At 59.8% G+C, this 19,886-nt stretch overlaps 1 protein-coding gene across 1 annotated transcript; it reads left to right on the top strand.

The window, feature by feature from the left end:
* Nucleotides 1-3,264: 3,264 nt before the first annotated feature.
* On the top strand, nucleotides 3,265-16,962 carry IGLON5 (IgLON family member 5). The gene is made up of 8 exons (XM_054588562.1): nucleotides 3,265-3,343; nucleotides 10,540-10,618; nucleotides 11,269-11,501; nucleotides 12,835-12,954; nucleotides 14,285-14,419; nucleotides 14,600-14,720; nucleotides 15,288-15,442; nucleotides 16,711-16,962. Exons 1-8 carry the CDS (start codon nucleotides 3,265-3,267, stop codon nucleotides 16,797-16,799), a joined length of 1,011 nt encoding a protein of 336 aa, XP_054444537.1. The 3' UTR covers nucleotides 16,800-16,962.
* Nucleotides 16,963-19,886: the final 2,924 nt, after the last annotated feature.

The following is a 19,886-nucleotide window of genomic DNA, read 5'->3' on the forward strand; positions in this document are numbered from 1 at the left end:
GGGGTCAGCAGGGCCGATTCCTTCTGCTGCCTCTGCCCTTGGCTTGCAGATGGCGGCGTTCTCTCTGCATCCCCATAGGTCCTCGCTCTACGTATCTGTGTCCTAATCTCCTCTTCTTATAAGGAAATCGGTCCGATTGGATTAGGACTCACCCTAATGACCTTATTTTACCTTAATTATCTCTTCAAAGGCCCTGTCTCTGAATATGGCCACATTCTGAGGTCCCTGGGTTCGGGCTTCCCCCTATGAATTTGGAGATGGAAGGGAACACAATTGAGCCCATAACAGAGGCTTCTGGGAGCTAGTTGGGTCCCACCATTTGTGGGAGACCCCGAGGGGGGAAGGGCAGAGAAACATCAGTGTCTGGTTCTCCCTCAGTCTAAGGCGAGAAAGAAGACTCCAGGACAGATGGTGACCAACTTGTGGTCCGCAGACATGTAGAGTCGCCCTCCAGTCCGACCGGCGCAGACCTGCAGAGCAGGACAGCGACGCCATCTCAGACTAAGAAGAGAGCCCACTGCTGGGCCCTCTCCATTCACAGCGCAGACATCCCCCCAGGCCGCGGTGCGCCAGCCTCTGTCCCCCTCTTCTTGCTCCCTGCCCTCGGGGAGCACGTGGGAATATGGAGGGCTCAGGACTCGAGCATCTGGAACCGGCGGTTGCTGTCGCAGAGGCCGCGCGGCACTGTGAACCCAGAGTGACAGGGACCCTCCTGCAGCCGCAGGGGCACCGCAGACGGAATCCAGCCTCGGCATTCTACAGCGAGAGAGGCTGAGGCCCGTGGGAAGGGGCTGAAACTCTAAAACAAACAAACAAGCCTGCTTCGGGACATTGGGGATCCTGAAGGCCCATGCTCCACTCTCTGCTTTGCAAACGGGGACACTGAGGCTCACAACGCCTCAGGCCACACAGCAAGACTGTGCCCTACTCAGGACCTCTGAATCCTGGGTCCTTGGTCATCCTCTCCTGCCCTTGTAAGACGATCTAGTGCAGGGCTTATAAACTCGGAACTCCACAGGGCCAGGCGGGCAAGGAAATGAGTGCAGTAGGCCTGGTGGGTCCCGCTGCAGAGCAGGCACCTGCCAGACGGGGGCGCGCAGCCGCCGTGAGCTCTGCTCCCACTCCGCCCCCTCCGCCCGGCGCCCCCTCGCCCGGCCACCCACCTCCCAGCAGGAGTGGGTTTCTATTGCCAGATCTGAGTTTTGGGGTTTTGGGTGATGGTTTTTTTGAAAGAGAATCTGGAGATTCAGGTTTCAGTGTGAAATTTCTGGATTCAAACGTTAATAATTAAAACCATGTTTTTAAAAAAGCAATATGGATCTCAGAAAAGCCTCTCATTTGCAAATCTGATTAGAAGCACAGATATGGAAGGGACACCCTCTCTCTAAACGCACGTCCTGCCAAAAGGAGGTGTCTTTATTCAGAATGCAAACCTCTTGCCAAGAGCAAATGGATGGAATCCCCAGATCCTGGGCAGAGGCTTGGGTGTGGACGGGTAAGGAAGTTTCCCGGGTGGAGGAGGATGTTCCAGGTGCGTCGGTGCCCCCTCTCCAAAAATCAAAAAAACAAAAAACAAACAAAAAAAAAAACACCCAACCCTGCCCTAGCAAAGCTTTCATTCTGGAATGGGGCGTGAAGGAGAGGCATGACTGAAAATGAGCAAGTGAACATAGGCAATAAGGGCATAACAAAGACTCTGGAGAAAACAAAACAGGTGCGATAAAGATACTGCCCTGGGAGTAAGGGTGACTTTGCAGAGCACAATCCACAAAGGCTTGTTGAAGGGGAGACCTGCAGGATAAGAAAGAAGCTTGCGCCCAGCCCGCCCGGCCCGCGCGGACAGCCTCGCAGAAGAGGGAACAGCCCCGGGGCTGGGATCGGGTGGGCCCGTTCGAGGAAGGGAAGGCCAGGCGGGGCAGCTGGAACTGAGCGTCTGAGGCGGGGCAGCGGTGTCTGGGCAGCCCGGGGTCAGGGGCCGCTGAGCGCAGGGGGCGCCAAGGTCGGGTCGCGGCTGGGAGACCAGGGCTTTGGCTGCCGTGGTCAGGGCGGCCATGCAGGGGCAGATTGTGGCAGCTCGGAGCGAGGTGGGGGGAGGGGTAGAGGAAAGAGTAGAGATCTGTTTAGGAGGCAGAGCCAGCTTCTCTTGCAGACAGATTGGGGGGGGGGGGGGGGGGGGCGGAGGATGGATATGCTTTTTAGGCAAGACAGCGCCCATGGGGCGGCTTTAGAAGTCCCTGCCTCCAGCCGCCCCCGACATGGAGCAGGCTCAGAGGCTGTTGCCTTGCCTCAGAGGCCCACGTGAGGGACAGGGACAGGGACCCTTCACCCGGCAGGGCCCGGAGGGAGGACTGTGCCTAGTAAATGGATGCGTCGTGGGGCCAGGGGGGAAGAAGGACGTCGGGGTGCGGGCAGGATCTCTGGAGGTGGTTCTGCCTTGCAGGGGAGCACGCCGAGGTTCTGGGAAGAGAAGTGACTTGTCCAAGGTCACACAGCCAAACCCGTGAAAGAATGGGGAAAAGGGCGTGTTTTGCACCCAAGCCTTGAACCACCATCTCCTCCGCACTCCCAGTCCCAAGATTGGGTCCCCCAGGCCCTCCCCAGTCCCTTGTCACCCTGGGGATGAGGGTCGGCATAAAGGGACGAAGAAAAATTCATCCCTAAAGTCAGCGTTATTGGTGAAAGCAGAGAAGCGGAACTATGTCCCACGAGAACAGGAGGCTGGGGGGCCTGGACCCCTGGACCTCGACCCCTGGGTCCGAGCGAGAGACGGCCAGGGACCTCGACCCCTGGGTCCGAGGGAGGAAGGGCCTTGGGCCTGGACCCCAGGGTCCGAGGGAGGACGACATTGGGACTGAAGCAGGAGGGAGGTGGGCTTCAGGAGAAGTGTCCCCGGCCGGGGGTCGTTGCGGGGACCCAGGGGGGCGGACCCGCGACGCCGGGGGCGGGCGGGGGCAGGGCCGGGCCGCAGTAACAAAGGCCTCTCCCTCCCACAAGCAACCCCCCTCGGCCCCGCCTCCCCAGCCCCCCGCCTGTCCTGATTGGCCGGCCTTCCTGCCCGTCAGCGCCGCCCCCCTCCCTGGGTCTGCAGCAGCTCCGGCCGCCTCGTCGCGCCCCCCCGGCCCCTTCCCCCCGCCCCCGCCGCCCCCCCGGGCCGGTGCAGCCGCTGGCGGGGTCCCCCTCCCCCTCCCCCTCTCCCCCCAGGACCCGTGCGCCCCGGGACGGCCCCCCCTCCCCCTCCCCCTTCGCGCCGCCGCCGCCGCCGCGATGCCCCCCCCTGCGCCCGGGGCCCGGCTCCGGCTCCTCGCCGCCGCCGCCCTGGCCGGCCTGGCCGTCATCAGCCGAGGTACCGCAGCGCCGGGGGCGGGGGCTCGGCCGGGACGCCGGGGTCCCTGGCGGGGGCTGGGGGCGGGAGGGGGGCTGCCTCCGCGGACGGGGAAGGGGAGGCCCCCGGCCGAGAGGTCCGGGCCCGGGGGCGGGGGCTGCCTCCCCGGCCCGGCCCGGGGTCCTCGGGCGAGTGGGTGCGTGCCCGGGGCCGGTCCGCGCCCCGGGGCCGAGCCTGGGCCTGGAGGTGGAGGGCTGCCTCTCCGGGTCGGCCGGGGAGAGGGTCGCGGACACCCGGCCCGGCCTGCGGGCGGGAGTGTGCGGCTCCGGACCAGGGAGGGGGCCCGACGCTGAAGGAAGGGTCCCCGGCCAGGACCTCTGAGCTGAGTTAGGGTGTAGGGGCAGGAGATGCCCCGTCGGGGGTCGCCTCTCTGCGTGGAGACGGTCCCTGAGGGGGTCTTGGCCTGAGGGCCGGGGTGGGTGTTTGTGCGGGCAAAAGTGGGGGGATGGCGCCTTCCCAGGGTCAGCGTAGGGAGGGGGCAGGGGTGTCCGGAGACCTCAGTCCCAGGGCCAGGAAAAAAAGGGGGGGGGCTGTCTGGTCTCCCAGCTAGAAAGAGGCTGAAATTCCCCTGCTGGGTCATGTAGGTTGGGTCAAAGTGTTGGTATTTGAGGGGTTGCAGTTATGTGGGAGAGTGGGGGTCTGGAAAGTTGGGGTGCTGAGCTGGGATTGGGGTGTGGGGACCTCTGGCTAAATGCCTGGGGTCCGGGGGGCGGGCCTGGAGGACGAGAGCCCTGCAGGTTGAAGAGAAAGGGAAGGGCTAAGACGGGGTCAAAGGGTGAACTGCCCTCCCAGTGGGGGAGGGGGCTGCGGGGTGGTCTGCGGAGCAGGGAGGGGAGAATGTAAAGTGGGGGCGGGGGGCTCGGGGGGGGGGGGTGCCCCGGGCAATCTCTGGACTGAGGATGTGTCGCTGGACCTTGGGTCTCCCAGCGGGGAGCTGCGGCACCAGTGGTCCAGGAGATGCCGCGCTCCGGAGGGGAGGGGGGAGCAGGGAGGCAGGAGGCCAGGCACAGCGTTAATTCAGTGCTGCTGGAGGATTCCCCCGGGCCCTGCCTCCAAACGAGGGTCACAGAGTCAGGGACACGCAGTCGGGGACAAGCTGGAGCCCCCAGCAGTCTGAGTAGGGCAGCTGTTCGCGGCCTCCCGCCCACGCACACCCGGTCAGGCCCGGCCTCAGAGAGGCCGTCCCTGAGTCCGACTAGGAGCGCGCCTGCCGCCGCCCACAGCCGCACCAGCGGGGCTTCCCGCACGCGGGCCAGCAGTCCGCCCGCGCCCGCGGCCCGGCGGCAGGCCCTCCCTGGTGCGCACGCCGCCTGGGCGCTCCTTCCCCCGACCTGTCTGTCTTACTCTCCGACTTTCTGACTACCAGCCTGGGTCTCTCTGTCTCTGTCACTTGTTTCTTTGTGTCTCTCTAGGCGTCTCAGCCATTTCCGGAGGCTCCCTGGCTCTGGGGTTCATTCCCTGCGTCTGTCTCAGGGTCTCTGTCTTTCCTTCCCCACTCAACACAGTTTCACATCTGTCCCTCTCTGCCTCTGGAGACGCTTCCCTTTGTCACACCACGTGTCTCCCTCTGTCCCTTCGGGGCTTTCTTCACGAAAGCTTGGGTCCTCATTCACTTCTGGGAATTCATGACACCCTCTCATTTTTCTCCCTGTCCTTTCCTTGTCTCCAGGCTTCTCCCCTCACCTCCCCCTACACTCTCTCTCCTTTTACTCTCAAGATAACTCCCCATGTTCCACTTTTCAGGACCCCAGACACCCTGGGCTGGGAGCTTAGTGGAGCCAGGAGGTGGCCCATGATCTAGATCAAGTGCTTTCCCACCTCTGGGCCTCAGTTTCCCCATTCTGCAGCAGGAGAGAGGGGAGAGGGGCCTGGGGAGCTGAGACAGAAGCAGAAGGCAGAAAGTCAGCCGATAGCACAGTCCCGCCCCCACCAACTGACAGCCGGGGCTCCCTGAGAAAAAGCTGCTGGGAGGTCCACAAAATTGCATCTTCTCCTCTCTTTTGTTTTCCCAATTGCGGGAGGAATTTGTGCAAGTTACCAATCCCATCCAGCACGGAGGTCCCGGCCCCACCCTCCCCAACCTGCTCTCCTTGCACAGCCTCTCACGGAGATGAAGTTGGACCCACAGAGGGCCACGTGGGTGAGGAGTTGGTTTGTGCGTTGATGCTTTTCCCAAGATAGAATCAAAATAAATCCATTTCTCTGCAGTTGGCTTCTTTCTGCCTCTCTGGCATCCATAGATACCATTCTATCTTTGATTTTTTTTTTTTTTTCATATTGGACAGTTCCTGAGCGCTCTGGCTGGTGGTGTGGCCATATTAGACAGAGAGGGCAGGGCGGACCCAGGCATTCGAACCAGGGTCCACCCGTTTTGTCTGGGCTGTGGACTCGGCTCATCCGTTCCCTTAGCACATATCTACTGGGCACAGTGTCTGTTCCGGGCACGGGGATCTACCCATGCACAGCCAGATGACGTCACTGCCCTCACAGAGCTTAGGTCCCAGTGGGACAGAGTCAGCAAAAAACTGGCACAAAATCTGAAGACAAGCCAGCTAGTAAACAGGTGATTTCAGAGAGTGATGGGCAATGTAAAGAAAATTAGGGACAAGCTGGCCATGTGGGCTCAGGTGGCTGAGGGGACTGTCTCTGAGCAGCTGAGCGTGTGTGCAGTTCAGATGGAAAGAAGCAGAGAGGTCCGCCTTCAAAAGGCCCCAAGGGAACAGCAGAGGCCGAGCCCCCTCTGGGGGGAACCAGCGCAAATTCCCAGGGCTCTGGGCGCGGGCTCTGGGCATCAGCAATGCAAAGACCCCTGGACTTCCAAAGTCAACAGTGAGAAAGAGGGATCTGGGGGCTCCTCTGTGACAGCCAGGCCAGGCTCTGTCTCTCAGCCCTTTCCTCTAGTCCCCCAGGCCAGCCACACTTCTGCTTCTCACACACACTCTGGGGCCTCGGGGTCCCCATCTGTGGGTTTCAGGACCATGGAACCCAAGCATCCCCCCACTGGAGGGTCCCAATTCTGCTTAAGTTCCTTCCAGGGGTTCCAGGAGATTCTTGACTCCCACTCAAGGTCACCCAGCTTCTTAGAAATCCCCCTCTCTCAAGAGAGGGGAACTCACCCCTGCAACCGTCATCCCTTGATTTACCAAACAGGCGTGAAGGCTGCTAGTTTGGGCTGGCAGGGACCCACGGGGTCCCTCCAGTCACCACTGACCCGGGACAGGCTGGCACCTGCCCCATAATTATCCCGCCGTGACGCTGTGGGCAGGCACTTAACTGGAGGCTCTGTAGTGGACCGTTACTTTGCCTCCTTTCATCCTCCAGCAATCTGGTGGAGACACGATGATTGTTCTTATTTACAGTGGGGAAGGGAAATAACTTTTCCACCAAGCGGAGGGGCTGGGACTCTGTCCTGGAGACAGCAGGGAGACACAGGAGGGCCTGGGCAGTTCTGTGTGTTGGAAAGACCCCTCCCTGAGTCTCGGAAGGGAAATAACTTGTGCGACACAGAGGCAGAGCTGGGGTTTGAGTCAGGGGCTGAGCCCAGGAGCCCTGGCTCCCCCAGTCCATTCCTTTAGGCGCCGGCTTACGCTGGCGTCAGAACAGATGCTGATGGGGCATCTGAAGGATCGCCAACTCGGGGGTGGGTGCAGGGCGCAGAGCAACCTACGGCCCAGACACGCCCTGCTCTGCTGGAGCTCCACCCCTGGGAGGCTGACCTCGAACCAGGGATAGCAGTGGAGGCTTCCTAAAAAAGGTGTTGTTCTGAATAGCTAGCATTTATTGGACCCTTTCTGCATGCTAAGCACCGAGCTAAATATTTTGCTAGCATGTTCTCATGGAATCCCCCGCAAAAACCCTCAGAGGGAAGAATTACTATTTTTCTCCTTTTTATACGGGGGAGCTGAGATCCATGCTGGCGCAGGGTCGGGGTGGGGGAGAGTCACCCAGCCAGGAAATGACGTGGCGGATATTTCATCTCCCAGCTCAAGCTCCTTGGGCTTTTTCCAGTCTCTGGACACCATCTATTCCCTCTGTGAACACTTCCCTGCTCTGGACTAAACCCAGCTCTCGGGAACACAGCCAAGATTTGGGCCCTTGGGGAGTTCTGGGGCAGGTGGGGGCACTATCACAGCTGAGTCAATGTGTACCCACTAAAGAGAGTGAAAGCTGCCTGCCTTGAACAGCCAGGGAGGTCCTCCTGGAGGAGAGGGCATTTGAGTTTGGGTCTTGAAGAATGAGTAGGAGTTCAAGAGTTGGCGAAGCACGCAGAAGGCATCCATTTATATTCACTCATTCAAAAGATATTTCCCAAGGCCTTCCAGGGCCAAACCCTGGGCTGGAAGATGCTGGGGACACAGACCCGAGTCAGACCCAGGCTCTGCTCTCAAGAAACTTGGGAGACCGCCCTCAGCCGGGCCCGGAGCTGGGCACACTGGAAACACAGAGGAGGTCCGCCCCAGGCCCCGCCTTGGAGGAGCAGGTTGAGGAGGCAGCTGACCCTGATCTAAGGTGTCCTGGGCTTGTATACACCATCTCTCCCAGGAGAGGCCCCACCAGATGAGGGCCCTGAAGAAGAAGCGTTTGAGGGGAAACTATGAGACAGAGGGATGGCCAGAGCGGGGCCCCACATGAGGCCAGGTGGGAGAGTGATACCAGGGCTCCGGACACCAAGCGGAGGGGCTGGGACTCTGTCCTGGAGACAGCAGGGAGACACAGGAGGGCCTGGGCAGTTCTGTGTGTTGGAAAGACCCCTCCAGCAAGGGGTTTATCTGTATTTCTCTCTGCCGGGACATTTGGTGAGGGCCTTGGATGCTGCTGTGGGGTCCGCTCCTCACCCCACAGCCGTGGTTTGTGGGCCCAGCTCCTAGGGTGGCTCCTGGCTGGAATCAGGGGCTGAACCCAGAAACCCTGCGGGCCTTGACGCTTGTCCAGCACCTCGGACAGCTCCCCCTCACCCCGGGCGCGGTCCCCCTCTTTGAAGCTGGGGCAGAAGCTGTCATGGGTGGGAGGGGGTTTGTTTTGTCCCCCAGGAGGCATTTAGCAATGACTGGAGGCACTTTTTTTGGTCGTCACCACTGCGCGGTGGGAGGCGCCACTGGCACCTAGAGGGTCAAGGCCAGAGGCTGCCGCACACCGTACACCCTTCGAGGCACAGGACGGCTGGCCAAGCAGGATCCGCCCCCCACCCCACCCCGCCCCCCGGACGCCAGAGGCGCCAAGGTGGATAAGCTCCCGCCCAGGATCTGTGTGGCCTGGAGTCTGGCAGGTCCTGTGGGGCGCCCTTGTGTGATCTGATTGTAGTGACAATGTGACTGCGTGTCTGATTCTTGGCCCACAGCAGCCCCTTTGCGTTGCAGAGGCTGTGACGATGGAGCTGTGTCATTGCACAGGCTGTGGCTTCCTACCCGGAATCCTGGAGTGGGGGCGGGAAGGAGCCTGGCCCTCTGGCTGGAGGGGTGCGCGCGCGTGCGGGGAGGTGGCCCCTGGATAGGGCTGGGACCGCCCGTAGACTTTGCACTTGCGTGTAGGAGGCTGTTGGTGTGTGTGGCTGTGCTATACGTGGGGGTGGGGGGGCCTCAGTGTGTAATGCTGCTCGGCCTGGGGCTCTCCCTCTGCCGAGTGCTTCTGAGGGAGACTTGACCTGCTGGGTGGGTGTCCCGGGCTGTGTGGTCACCCTGAGTGTGTGTGGGCCTGTCCCTCCAAGCAGGGCCCCTTGTCATCCATGTCACTGAGCGCGGGACTGTTCCTGGCCTGGCACTGGCTCTGTGTGTCCTTTCTGGGCCCTGGTGGCTGCATGTGTGTCCGTGTGTGTGTGTGTGTGTGTGTGTGTCCATCCTCTATCTGTCCCCTGCTGCTACCAGGGCGGTGTGTGTCCCCGTTCACTCTGCACAGCTGGGGACGACCCACTCCCTCCCTGTGTCCACAAGTGACTGGGTGAGGCCGGGGCGAGGGGCTGCCCACTGCACTGGCTCTGCCCCAGGCCTGTCCTGAGGGGCTGCTGATGGAGAGGGCCTTTGGGAGCCATTGGGGCAGCACGGGCAATTAATTCATCAGATTAATTAGCTCCTCAACCGGGGCAGGGCAGGGCCCTCCCTCCCCAGGCGTCCAAGGTCATCCGGCCTCCTCCTCTCCCCAGCCTGGTGCATCTCCATCCGGCCGCCTCGACTTGCTCAGCCCCCACTCCCTGGCTCCGGTCCAGCCCGCTGGCCACAGTCCACAGAGAGATGAATGGGTGGGGGTGGGGGCCCTGCCAGGCAGTGGGGCCTTCGAGCTGCGCTGGAGTGTGCGGGCAGGCATGGGCCTGTGCCCGCAAGAGCGTGCCCGGGTGAGCACGGGCACACGGGCGTGTCTGTGTGGACACGTATGTCTGCAAGGGTCTGTGTGTGGCTGTGCACTGTGCCTAAGGGCGTGTTTGTCATAGACGTGTGTCTGGTGGATAGATGCATACAGGTGTGTGTGCACGCCTGCATCTGCATGTCTGTGTGTGTGCGTACAGGCATGGGCGTTGAGTGCATGCAACCAGCTCCGTGTGTGTGTCTTCCCACGTATTCCTGACTTCGTGTGTGCACATGTGTGTGTCTGCACATGTATACGTTTCTGTGTATATGTGTGTGTCTGTGTGCTCATGCATCTGAATATGTGTGTGTTCATGTCCATCTGTGTGTGTGCACCCGTGTTTGTTGTGTGTGTATCTGTGTTTATGTATCTGCATTCTTGAATCTGTGTGTGTCTTCACTGTGAAGACTGTGTGCATACGTATATGTGCATGTGTGCATACATGTACACATGTGTCTGCATGTGCGCATGCATGCATCTCTATACAGTATCTGAACATGTGTATGTGTGTGGCTGTATGTGTCAGTGTGCATGCGTCTTTCACACCCATGTGTTTGTGTGCTGTAGTTGGGGTGTGGGCTCAGTGCCTCTGCAGGTGTGTAGGTTTGTGTGTCCCCGTCCATCTGAGTCAGTGTGGGCCTGTGGGGGGACACGTACGTGTTGTGCGTATCTCCTCTGAGTGTATTTGCCACGTGTGTTTCTGGAAGCACCAGTGAACACCTGAGTGGGTGGGCGAGCGTCTGTGTCCCCGAGGACGTGTGTGTGTGCACGCGTGCACCCGAGCAGCCCCCGCGGTGCTGAGCTGGCCCTCCCGTCCGCAGGGCTGCTGTCCCAGAGCCTGGAGTTCAGCTCTCCGGCCGACAACTACACGGTGTGCGAAGGCGACAATGCCACCCTCAGGTATGGGGACTCAGAAGATCTCCCTGGGACTGCACTCCTGCCCCCACCCCGCCCTCCCTAGGGAGAACAGCCCTGACCTGGGGTGCGGCCCAGCGCCTCCCTGTCAGGAGAGGCCCCTGGGGGCACGGACTCCGGGCTTCGGTGTCCCTGTTTGTCACGTGGGCAAAGGATCGGTACCACTGTGTTAGCTGTTGTGGGGATTCAGGGGTCGGTGCACAAGGCTGAGAAAGCACAGCTCCAGCACACTGGCTGCTTATAGACGAGGGCCAGGGTTATCGTTTCCCCAGACCTCTGCCTCTGCCCACTCTGGGTCCCTGTCCCCCCTCTCTCTGGGTCTGTGTCCCTCATCTTCATGCATCTCTGTCCCTCTCTCCCAGAGGGACTGTCTTCCTCTTTTCGGATCCCTGGCACACAGCCATCCCTCCATAACCATCAGCTACCATTCCATGGGTACTTGACCCCACAACCTTCCCTCTCGGGGGCTCCGTTTACCCATCTGTAAAGTGGTACCGTCACCTGTCAGGGCTGCAGGGGGACCTGGAGATGTAGTGGCCCTCCCCCCCTTCCCCAAGCCCCTGCGATGGGAGAGCCTGGACAGTCAGGCTGGGCTGAAGGAGAGAAGCGACCTCCCCCTCTTGTCCTCCCGGCAGCTGCTTCATCGACGAGCACGTGACCCGCGTGGCCTGGCTGAACCGCTCCAACATCTTGTACGCGGGCAATGACCGCTGGACCAGCGACCCGCGGGTGCGGCTGCTCATCAACACGCCTGAGGAGTTCTCCATCCTCATCACCCAGGTGGGGCTGGGCGACGAGGGCCTCTACACCTGCTCCTTCCAGACCCCCCACCAGCCGTACACCACTCAGGTCTACCTCATCGTGCACGGTGAGCCCCAGGCCAGAGGGGCAGTGATGGGGGGAGCTGCTGAGAGAGGGGGTGGGGGGAGGGACATGATCCCGGGCACACCTGCATGGAAGGCAGACACTGCCCAGCCCTTGCTGATTTCAGCCAAGAAGAGGAAAGGGCAGTCACAAAAACAGTGACTCTTCAGTGCGATAGCTTCAAAGGCAGGAGAGCTACGGGGTAAGAGGAAGGTGTGTTCACAGGAAGACCACACTCACTGGCTCAACGCCGTTTATTGAGCACCTACTATGTGCCGGCATTGCTCCAGGCACTGGGGATACAGAAGAAGCTGATCAGGCTGTTCCTACTCCTTTGGAGGTGACTTTCCAAGGAGAGGCAGCTTCCCAGACGTAATGTCTGAGCCGAGACCTTCAGCCGGGTGCAGAGCTGGTAGCGGAGAAGGACCGGCATGTGCAGGGGCCCAGGGAGGAAATGAGTCGGGTGTGCGGACCCGAGTCCTGCATGGTGGGGTGCGTCAGAGTTCGAGGCGGGAGAGAGAGGGCTGGAGAAATCCACAGAGGGGGCAGGAGGAAGAGAGAGGGATGAGGCTGCCTCACGTGGCATCAGAAATGGGCTGGAGGGAGGGAGCACTTGGAGAGATGGGAACCCAGACACAGGGACAGCCCAGTGGGGGCAGGACAAGCCCGGCTTAGGAGCCAGACGGCCTGGGTTCCAACCGCGACACCACCACCTGCTGAGGGATCCTGAGCAGGTGAGGCAGGCTCAGGCTCCTCACATGCGTCGGATCTAAGACATCTTCAATCGGGAGGGACCCCTTTATTGTATGCTCTGCCGGAAAAGAAAAAGAACCTGCCAATCGAACTCTGGCATCCGGATTAGAGACGCGATCATGTGGGGTAAAAAAAAAAACAAAACGCCCACATGTGTTAGAATCGATGGACATAGTTACATCTACCCCAGAGACTGGCAGTGAGGGTTTAATTAGTTAATTTTTGTAAAACACTGAGAACAGGGTTTACCACACAGCAAGCGCCATGTGAGTATTTGTTAAATGAGTTAATTTTAAAATAATAACCAATAAATAAAAATAGAGATGAGGAGAGAGAAATTCAGAACAGAAGACAGAAATGCCAAGTTAGGATGAAGGCAGAGAGGGAGACGGAGAAAGAGTGAGGAAGACAGAAGTTAGACAAGAAGCCAGAGCCATAGGCAAGGGAGAAACAGAGAAATCTTACAGAAAGACAGGGAATGTCAGCTGGACATCCAGGTCCGAGGGAGGAGGCGCTGGGGGCTGGGACCCCTGGGTCCCGGGAGCCGATAGCCAGCCTCCCCTGACCTCCCGCCTCCCCCGCAGTCCCCGCCCGCATTGTGAACATCTCTTCGCCTGTGACAGTGAATGAGGGCGGCAATGTGAACCTGCTCTGCCTGGCTGTGGGGCGGCCGGAGCCCACGGTCACCTGGAGGCAGCTCCGAGGTGAGAACCTCACCCCGGCCCAAGCCCGTTCTCCTCCTCCACAGTTTGGGCCCCTGGTTTCCCCACATCCCTCGCTAGGTTCCCAGAGCCCCTCTTTCCCCCATTCCTGATCCCCCGGCCCCAGTAATAACTCGATTCCCCCCTCCCACCCCAATCCCATTATTTCCCTCGCACACCTGTGATCCTTAGGGCCGTCACCACTTGGCATCCCAGGCCTGGGCCACTTCTTCCAAATCACCCATTAGACCCCAGACGCGCCCCCGCCCCCCCCGCCACCCTGTCCCTACCCCCAATAGCCACAGGCTCTTTCCCGCCAGCCACAGGATTCTCCAGGACTCAGGTCCATGGCCTGAGCCAGGTTACAGCCAGTGGCCCCGTCCCCATTCCCACTTCCTGGTCACATCACTACACATCTGCTGGGTGCTCCAGCCCCGCAGTCCTGCAAGTGTGGTCCCATCGGCATCCCCTGGGAACTCGCCAGACAAGCACGTTCCTGGCCCACCTGGACCGGATGAGCAGAAATTGCCCTTGCCTGCCCACCATCACCACCACATTTTAACAAGCCTTTCGGGTGATTCTGATGGTCCAGCTGCGAATGACTGCTCTCAGAGTGCCCTAAACGTGGTGCCAAGGTGCCCAAACGTGACTTCCGGGGTCTCCACACGTCCCACCGCCCCTTTACCTGGATCTTCACCACCCCTTCCCAGATCCCTAGGTCCTCATTCACTGCGTCCTTGGAGGCCGATGGACGATCGCTGAATTCCCGACTCCAGAACCCAATCACTGGGTCTCAGATCCCTGATCCTCCCCTGCTGGGCCATCTGTACCCCACAATCCTGGTCTGAGATCCTGGCTTCCCAGATGCCCTATGTCCCAAACGGTCTTCTGAGCCCAAATCCGTCATAGACCCTACCTGTCCAGATTATTGATCCCAATCACCAGATCCAGATACTCTGACCCCTAAGAGCTAGACCCCAGAACTCAGGGCCTTCCCCCCTTGGGTCTGTATTTCCTGGATCTTTCTGAGCCCCAAGATCCTGGGATCCCCCCCACGGGGTCCTCTGAGGCCCATGATCTGAGTCAGGTACTCCCAGATGCCTTGATCCCCTGCACCCCCAAGTTCTAGGACCCTCCCCACTGGGTTCTAGTTGCGAGGCCCAGATCCTCGCTCCCAGCCCCTCCCCGCAAGTCCCTCCTGCCTCCCACTGGCCCCGGGCACTCCAGGCCCTGCCGTGCCCACCCCGCTGATGTGTGTCCGTGTTGTGCCCGTGTTGTCCCGTGTTAAGTGTTTGTGTCCGGCCCCGCCCCCTCCCCTCCCCCACCTCCGCAGACGGCTTCACCTCTGAGGGCGAGATCCTAGAGATTTCCGACATCCAGCGGGGCCAGGCTGGAGAATATGAATGCGTGACTCACAACGGGGTCAACTCAGCACCGGACAGCCGCCGCGTGCTGGTCACAGTCAACTGTGAGCCCCCCCGCAGTGGGCACGAAACGGGGGCGGGTCCTGGGTCCCTGGGTAAAAAGGGTGTGCGGGAGGAGAGGGCGGCGGACCTGGGCGCCTGGGAAGGAGGGAGGAGGGGCCTGCGAGCGGGAACGTTTAGATCCCCCCTGGCTGGGAGGTTTCCCTGACGCTCGCCATCACCAGATCCGCCGACCATCACGGACGTGACCAGCGCTCGCACGGCCCTGGGCCGGGCCGCCCTCCTGCGCTGCGAAGCCATGGCGGTGCCCCCAGCGGACTTCCAGTGGTACAAGGACGACAGGCTGTGAGGACAGCGCCGGCGGGCCGTGGGAGGAGGGGGTCCTTGCTACCTTGGACCGCAGGCGGGCGTGGGAGGGGTGCGCGCGTGGATGGTGGCGCAGGCCTAGGTCCGGAGAACGGGATAGGGGGGTGGGGGTGGGGGTTCCAGCTTTCAGGTGATGGGGTCCGCGGGGCCCCAGAGCGAGACTGTGGGGACTTACTGGTAGCCTAGGCCCCACCATGATGAATGTGGAGCTGGATCCCCTCGACCTCTTCAGGGAGGTCAGGGGGTCGATGCTGAGCATCTGGCGGGGAAGCTTCAGGAGACCATTGGGGCTGGAGTCCAGCGGGGTCTGGGAGACCCTAGAGACTGGGGACACACCCCGGGAGAGTCCAGTGTCCCTGAGGAGCCGGGGTGCCTGGGCAGGGGTGTCAGAGGGGGTGTCCCAGGATCCGTGGGGAGCTAGACTCCGAGGCTTGGGGTGTGTGTAATGGGAGGGGGTCTGTGGGGAACTGGGGAGCCGGGGAGTCGATGGCCTGGGCTCTGCGCCCGGAGGGGTCACGCCCGGTCCTTGACCCGGATCCCCGGCAGGCTGAGCAGCGGCACGGCCGAGGGCCTGAAGGTGCAGACGGAGCGCACCCGCTCGATGCTACTCTTTGCCAACGTGAGCGCCCGGCATTATGGCAACTACACGTGTCGCGCAGCCAACCGGCTCGGAGCGTCCAGCGCCTCCATGCGGCTCCTGCGTGCGTCTGAGCGCGGGTCGGAGGGAGGGGCGGGGCCTGGGCGGTTTGGACTGGACGGCGGGGGTGGGCGGGGCCTAATGGGCGGAGACGCCGGGACCTCCCCCAGGCTCGCCCAGAACTTAGGAAAGGGAGGACGCTGGGACTCGAGCAACAGGACTGAGCAAAAAGCCTCGCCTTCGGTGATTATCGACTCACTGAGTGGCCACTGAGAGCAGTGCACGAGAGAGAGGTCTAGGGGCTCGCAGAACTTACGGTCTAGTATTAGCAGAAAAGCAAATAGACGTATAAATAGAAAAGCAAATACATAGACACATAAACAAGCAAAAAATAATAGGATTAGGGATAGGTAAGCTCATCAGAGAAAGCTTCCTGAGCGGGGCGGGGGGGAGCGGGGGCGGGGGCGGTAGCATTTGAACTGAGACCTGAGTGGTAAGAAGCAGCCAGCCCTGCCCAGGTTTGCGGGGAGAGAGCTCTGCAGGCGGCGGGAACAGCCAATGCAAAGGCACGGCGGGAGGCCGGCGTGACCTGAGCAGAGTGACCACGGGACCTGAGGTCGTAGAGGAAGGGAGAGCCGGAATCTCCTGGTCCATGGGAACGGTTTTGGATCTTATTCTACTGCAGGGAGAGGCCACTGGAAGCTGTTAAGTGGGGGAGAGACATGTTGATGCTTCTCAAAAGACCCTCTCTGGCTGCTATTTGAGAGATGAGCTGGGACGGGAGGTGGGGGAGCGGTTCGCAAAGTGGAGGCAAGAACAACAGAGAGGAGGCTTGGGGCGGTGGGGTAGGGGCAGCACTAAGTGTCTCTAGCAGGGAGATGTTTTGGAGGTGGAGGGAAGTGGAGACCAGGTGATTCCAAAGTTGCCCAGAGCAGCAGGGTGGATCCGGGCGACGAAGTAGTGGGGGTGGGGCAGGGAAGTAGCCAGTCTGGGAGACGAAAGTCAAGAGAACAGCTTAGGACGCGCTGACTAGAAGCTGCTCGGTGGCCCTGCTGGGTGAACGGAAACTGCATGACAGAAAGACACGGAGAGCCCCAGGCTGGTGAAGAAGGGGCGGAGGCCTGACAAGAACAAAGAAATAAGAGTCAAGTGCCCCACGAGGTGCTGAGACTCAAAACAAGAGCAGGCACACGGAGGGAAAGAGTCAGAACGGCCCCTGAAGAAGTAGCCCCGCGTGAGACCCTCAGGGACCAGTGTCGAGACAAGCACCTGGGAGAGACCCACAGGTCTCCTCCTCCCGGGCCTGGTCCGTGACCCTCTCTCTTTTCTCAGGCCCAGGATCCCTGGAGAACTCAGCCCCGAGGCCCCCGGGGCCCCTGACCCTCCTCTCTGCCCTGGGCTGGCTGTGGTGGAGGATGTAGGAAGAACCCAGTGCAGCTCGCCTCCCCCCGCGGGGGCCTGAGGCCGAGAGCGAGAGCAAAACGGGGAGAAAGCGGCGTGGGTCTCCAAGGGGCGGAAGAGCTCTCGGCCACCGAGGAAGAAGAGAAGGAAGAGGAGGAAGCAAGATCTTTAGAGAACCCATCACTGTGAGGGATAACGCAAAATTATGCATCTTTCTACAGCCATTCTCGCCACTGTTCACGTTTCCGATTGTGACCCACCCCCGCTACCCCCACCCCTCTCTTAGCTCAGGCTGTCAACTGGATCGCACGTGTGTAGTGGGTGTATGTGTGTGAGAGAGCCTGCCTGCATGTGTGTGTATGTGTGGGGGGGGGTCAGGGAAGGGGGCTCGAAATCTTCCCTCGCCGGCACTCCCCCATCCACTACCCCAACCCTGCTGCCTCTCTCCTGGGGCTGGAGGTAGGTATGGGGGCTTCGTGGTAGGAACTACGAGGGGAGGTTTCCCAAGGCCCCTGCTTTCCCGATATATGCACGCAGCCCACTGCCGCCTCCTGTCCCTGCTGAAAAGGTGTTTCCTGGGCAGGTTGGGAGTGGGGGGGGGGGGGTTGCACTCACCTGTCAAGCTGTCATTCAGCCTTCGCGAGTCCGTGGGGTGTCGCCACCTGCGCTCCGGGTGCCCCTGCTGTCAACCACCAACTGCCTGGAGCCAGAGGCCTCATCACTGGCTCCGCAGCCTGAGACCTTCCCACTTTTCCTGTCCCCTCCCCTCCCCTGGACTTTCTGGCCCCCTCCGGGGCCAATCGGTGCTTCCATCCAACTGTCAGACTGGTGTCTATCGTCACCTGTCTGTCTCAGTGCTTTGCCCTGCCCAAGCCCCACTCCCTTTGGCCGCCTGCGGCGCCAGTCAGCTGCTCTCAGCGTCCCTGCAGCTGGCCCACACCCGTGGGTTTGCTGGTCTACTACCCGCCCCCCAGCCCTGCCTCTCCACCAGTTGTACCTCCCGAAGGCTGACCTGACCGCCCTCACACACACACACACATACACACACACACACCAGCGACTGACCAGCAATAGCCCCCTGGCTCCAGCCGACCAGCTGTGGTTCCCCTGGGGGGGGGAGGGGGGGCAACTGTTAACTGTTGTCAGGAGGGGGGCGCAGAGAGGCTGTAGCCTCTCTCTGATTGTAGGAATACCCCAGCCTGGCACACATCACACGGAGTAGGGGAGAGAGGCCTCACACAGACATCCCGAGCCCAGACCAAGATGCCAAGTCACCAGCTCCAACTCCCGGGAGACCCTCTAAAAACACCCCAAACCACACCACCCAGTGCTTGTTAGGGGGAAGAGGGCAGAGCAGGGGCACGGGGCAGTGACTGTACCTCAGACAGGGGCGTGGGCCCCATCCCACATTGTCTTCCATTCCCAGGGTCCTGGGGGATGGGGAGGGGAGGGGGAGGGAGACAGGGGAGGGGGTTGGGAGACCCTGGGGGCCGTGTGTTCCAATCCATGGGGAGTGTTGAGACCACCACACCAATAAACGCCTTTTTCCAAAGTCTCCGCCTGCAGATGTCAATGTCATTAAGGATTTGGGCGCGCAGAGGGTAAAGGTCATGGTTGGTGGCGGTGCCTCCCCAGCCTCATTCCGACAGTCTCCTTTCCCTTTCCCTTTGGTAGACTTGGAATTGACCTGGTACAGAGGTGGCCCCTAATTGGCTCAAGCCACTGGACGGAAGCCTTTCCCCCACTGACTGGTCCAGAACTAAAGAGAGAGAATGCCAGGCAGTGTGGATTCACGAGGAGAAATGGTCTTGCAAGATAACATGATTCAGTGATGCGAGGTCTAGACCTGCGTGGTGGTTCTTCCCTGTCACGTGGAGACCTCTTTTCGCCTGTGGGGACAGCAGTGGTGGGGAAGACAGGATGTGGAGCCTAAGAATGATGAAAACACTGTAGAGCATAGAGCAGAAGGTCTAGGGAAACAGCCTGTGATGGTGTCTTTTGAGCTACAGGATCAAAACTTACCTGATGCCCACCTCCACTTACACAGGCGAAGTCCCCCAGTGTTTAAGCCAATTAATGTTAAGTTTTATGTCTCTGGTGATCAAAATGGAGATGAAAACTCTGATATAAAGTAGATATAGAGGGGTCAGGTACCCAGGACTCCCGCCCCCAAGCCTTCAAAATGATGCAAAAGCTGTATTTCCCAAAGGCCTCTTTCTTCCCAATTTTTAACCAGAATACCTCACATCCTTTCCTTCCCTGAGACAGATGCTGGTTGTCTTTGCTTTAGTTACTTGTTTCCTCTTTCTTTGCTGTCAGACCCACCACCCGTGATATAGCCTGAGAGGTTTGGTTTCCCAGGCTCCCTTGCAGTGAGTGACATAACCAGTTTGGGGCCAAGAAGACAAGGGAAATTTTCTGGTACGCTTCCAAAAAAGGTTTTTCTCCACTGATGAGGTTGGTCAAAGAGAGGTGAGTGAGAAGAGAACCCTGCTGTCTTGTTTTTGTCTTCAGATACAGTTGTGTGAAGACGTGATATCTGGAGCTGCAGCAGCCATCTTGCTACAAGAGGCAACACGCCAGCCCGCTGAGGGTGGCAGAGCAAAAGAATGCAATAAGTCCAGATCTTTGAGGGGATCACTACGTTGCAGCACCAGCCTGAAACCACCCACCTCTGTGTTTCTTTCCACCATTTATTTTGTTAGTTTGCAGCCAATTAACAAATCTTCAGGATGCAGCCCCTAAATTTCCCCTAAGAACCCCTGCTGAAAAAACAAAAAAAAAAAAAAAAAGACACCATTCTGGGAAGAGCAGGGGCAAACCCAGCCCTTCATTGGCACCAAAACATTTCATCAGTTAACCTATATTTGTTGATTTGTGCTGTGTGCTAGGCTTTGTGTTAAGCTCTGGGGATAACGACACAGTCTCTGCCTTCAGGAAACTCTCAGTTTAGACAAAGAGTCAGCGGCTAAACAAGTAACTGTGTATTTATGGATGTGAAGCAGAAGGTTCAGGGTCTCTAGGACCTAACCCCTGATGAATGCAGGGGTTAATGAAGCATCTTCTTCTGTTTTTATTATTTTATTTATTTTTAGAGAGAGGGGAAG

Source organism: Pteronotus mesoamericanus, unplaced genomic scaffold, assembly GCF_021234165.1.
Source record: "Pteronotus mesoamericanus isolate MK-2021 breed Mesoamerican mustached bat unplaced genomic scaffold, CSHL_Meso_final scaffold_137, whole genome shotgun sequence".
Classification (NCBI taxonomy): domain Eukaryota; kingdom Metazoa; phylum Chordata; class Mammalia; order Chiroptera; family Mormoopidae; genus Pteronotus; species Pteronotus mesoamericanus.

Coding starts and splice junctions, on each gene's coding strand:
- IGLON5 (XM_054588562.1), top strand. CDS start 3,265: ATGCCCCCCCCTGCGCCCGGGGCCCGGCTCCGGCTCCTCGCCGCCGCC. Junction 12,955..14,284: donor CACCTGGAGGCAGCTCCGAG/GTGAGAACCTCA, acceptor CCACCTCCGCAG/ACGGCTTCACCTCTGAGGGC. Junction 15,443..16,710: donor CGCCTCCATGCGGCTCCTGC/GTGCGTCTGAGC, acceptor CTCTTTTCTCAG/GCCCAGGATCCCTGGAGAAC.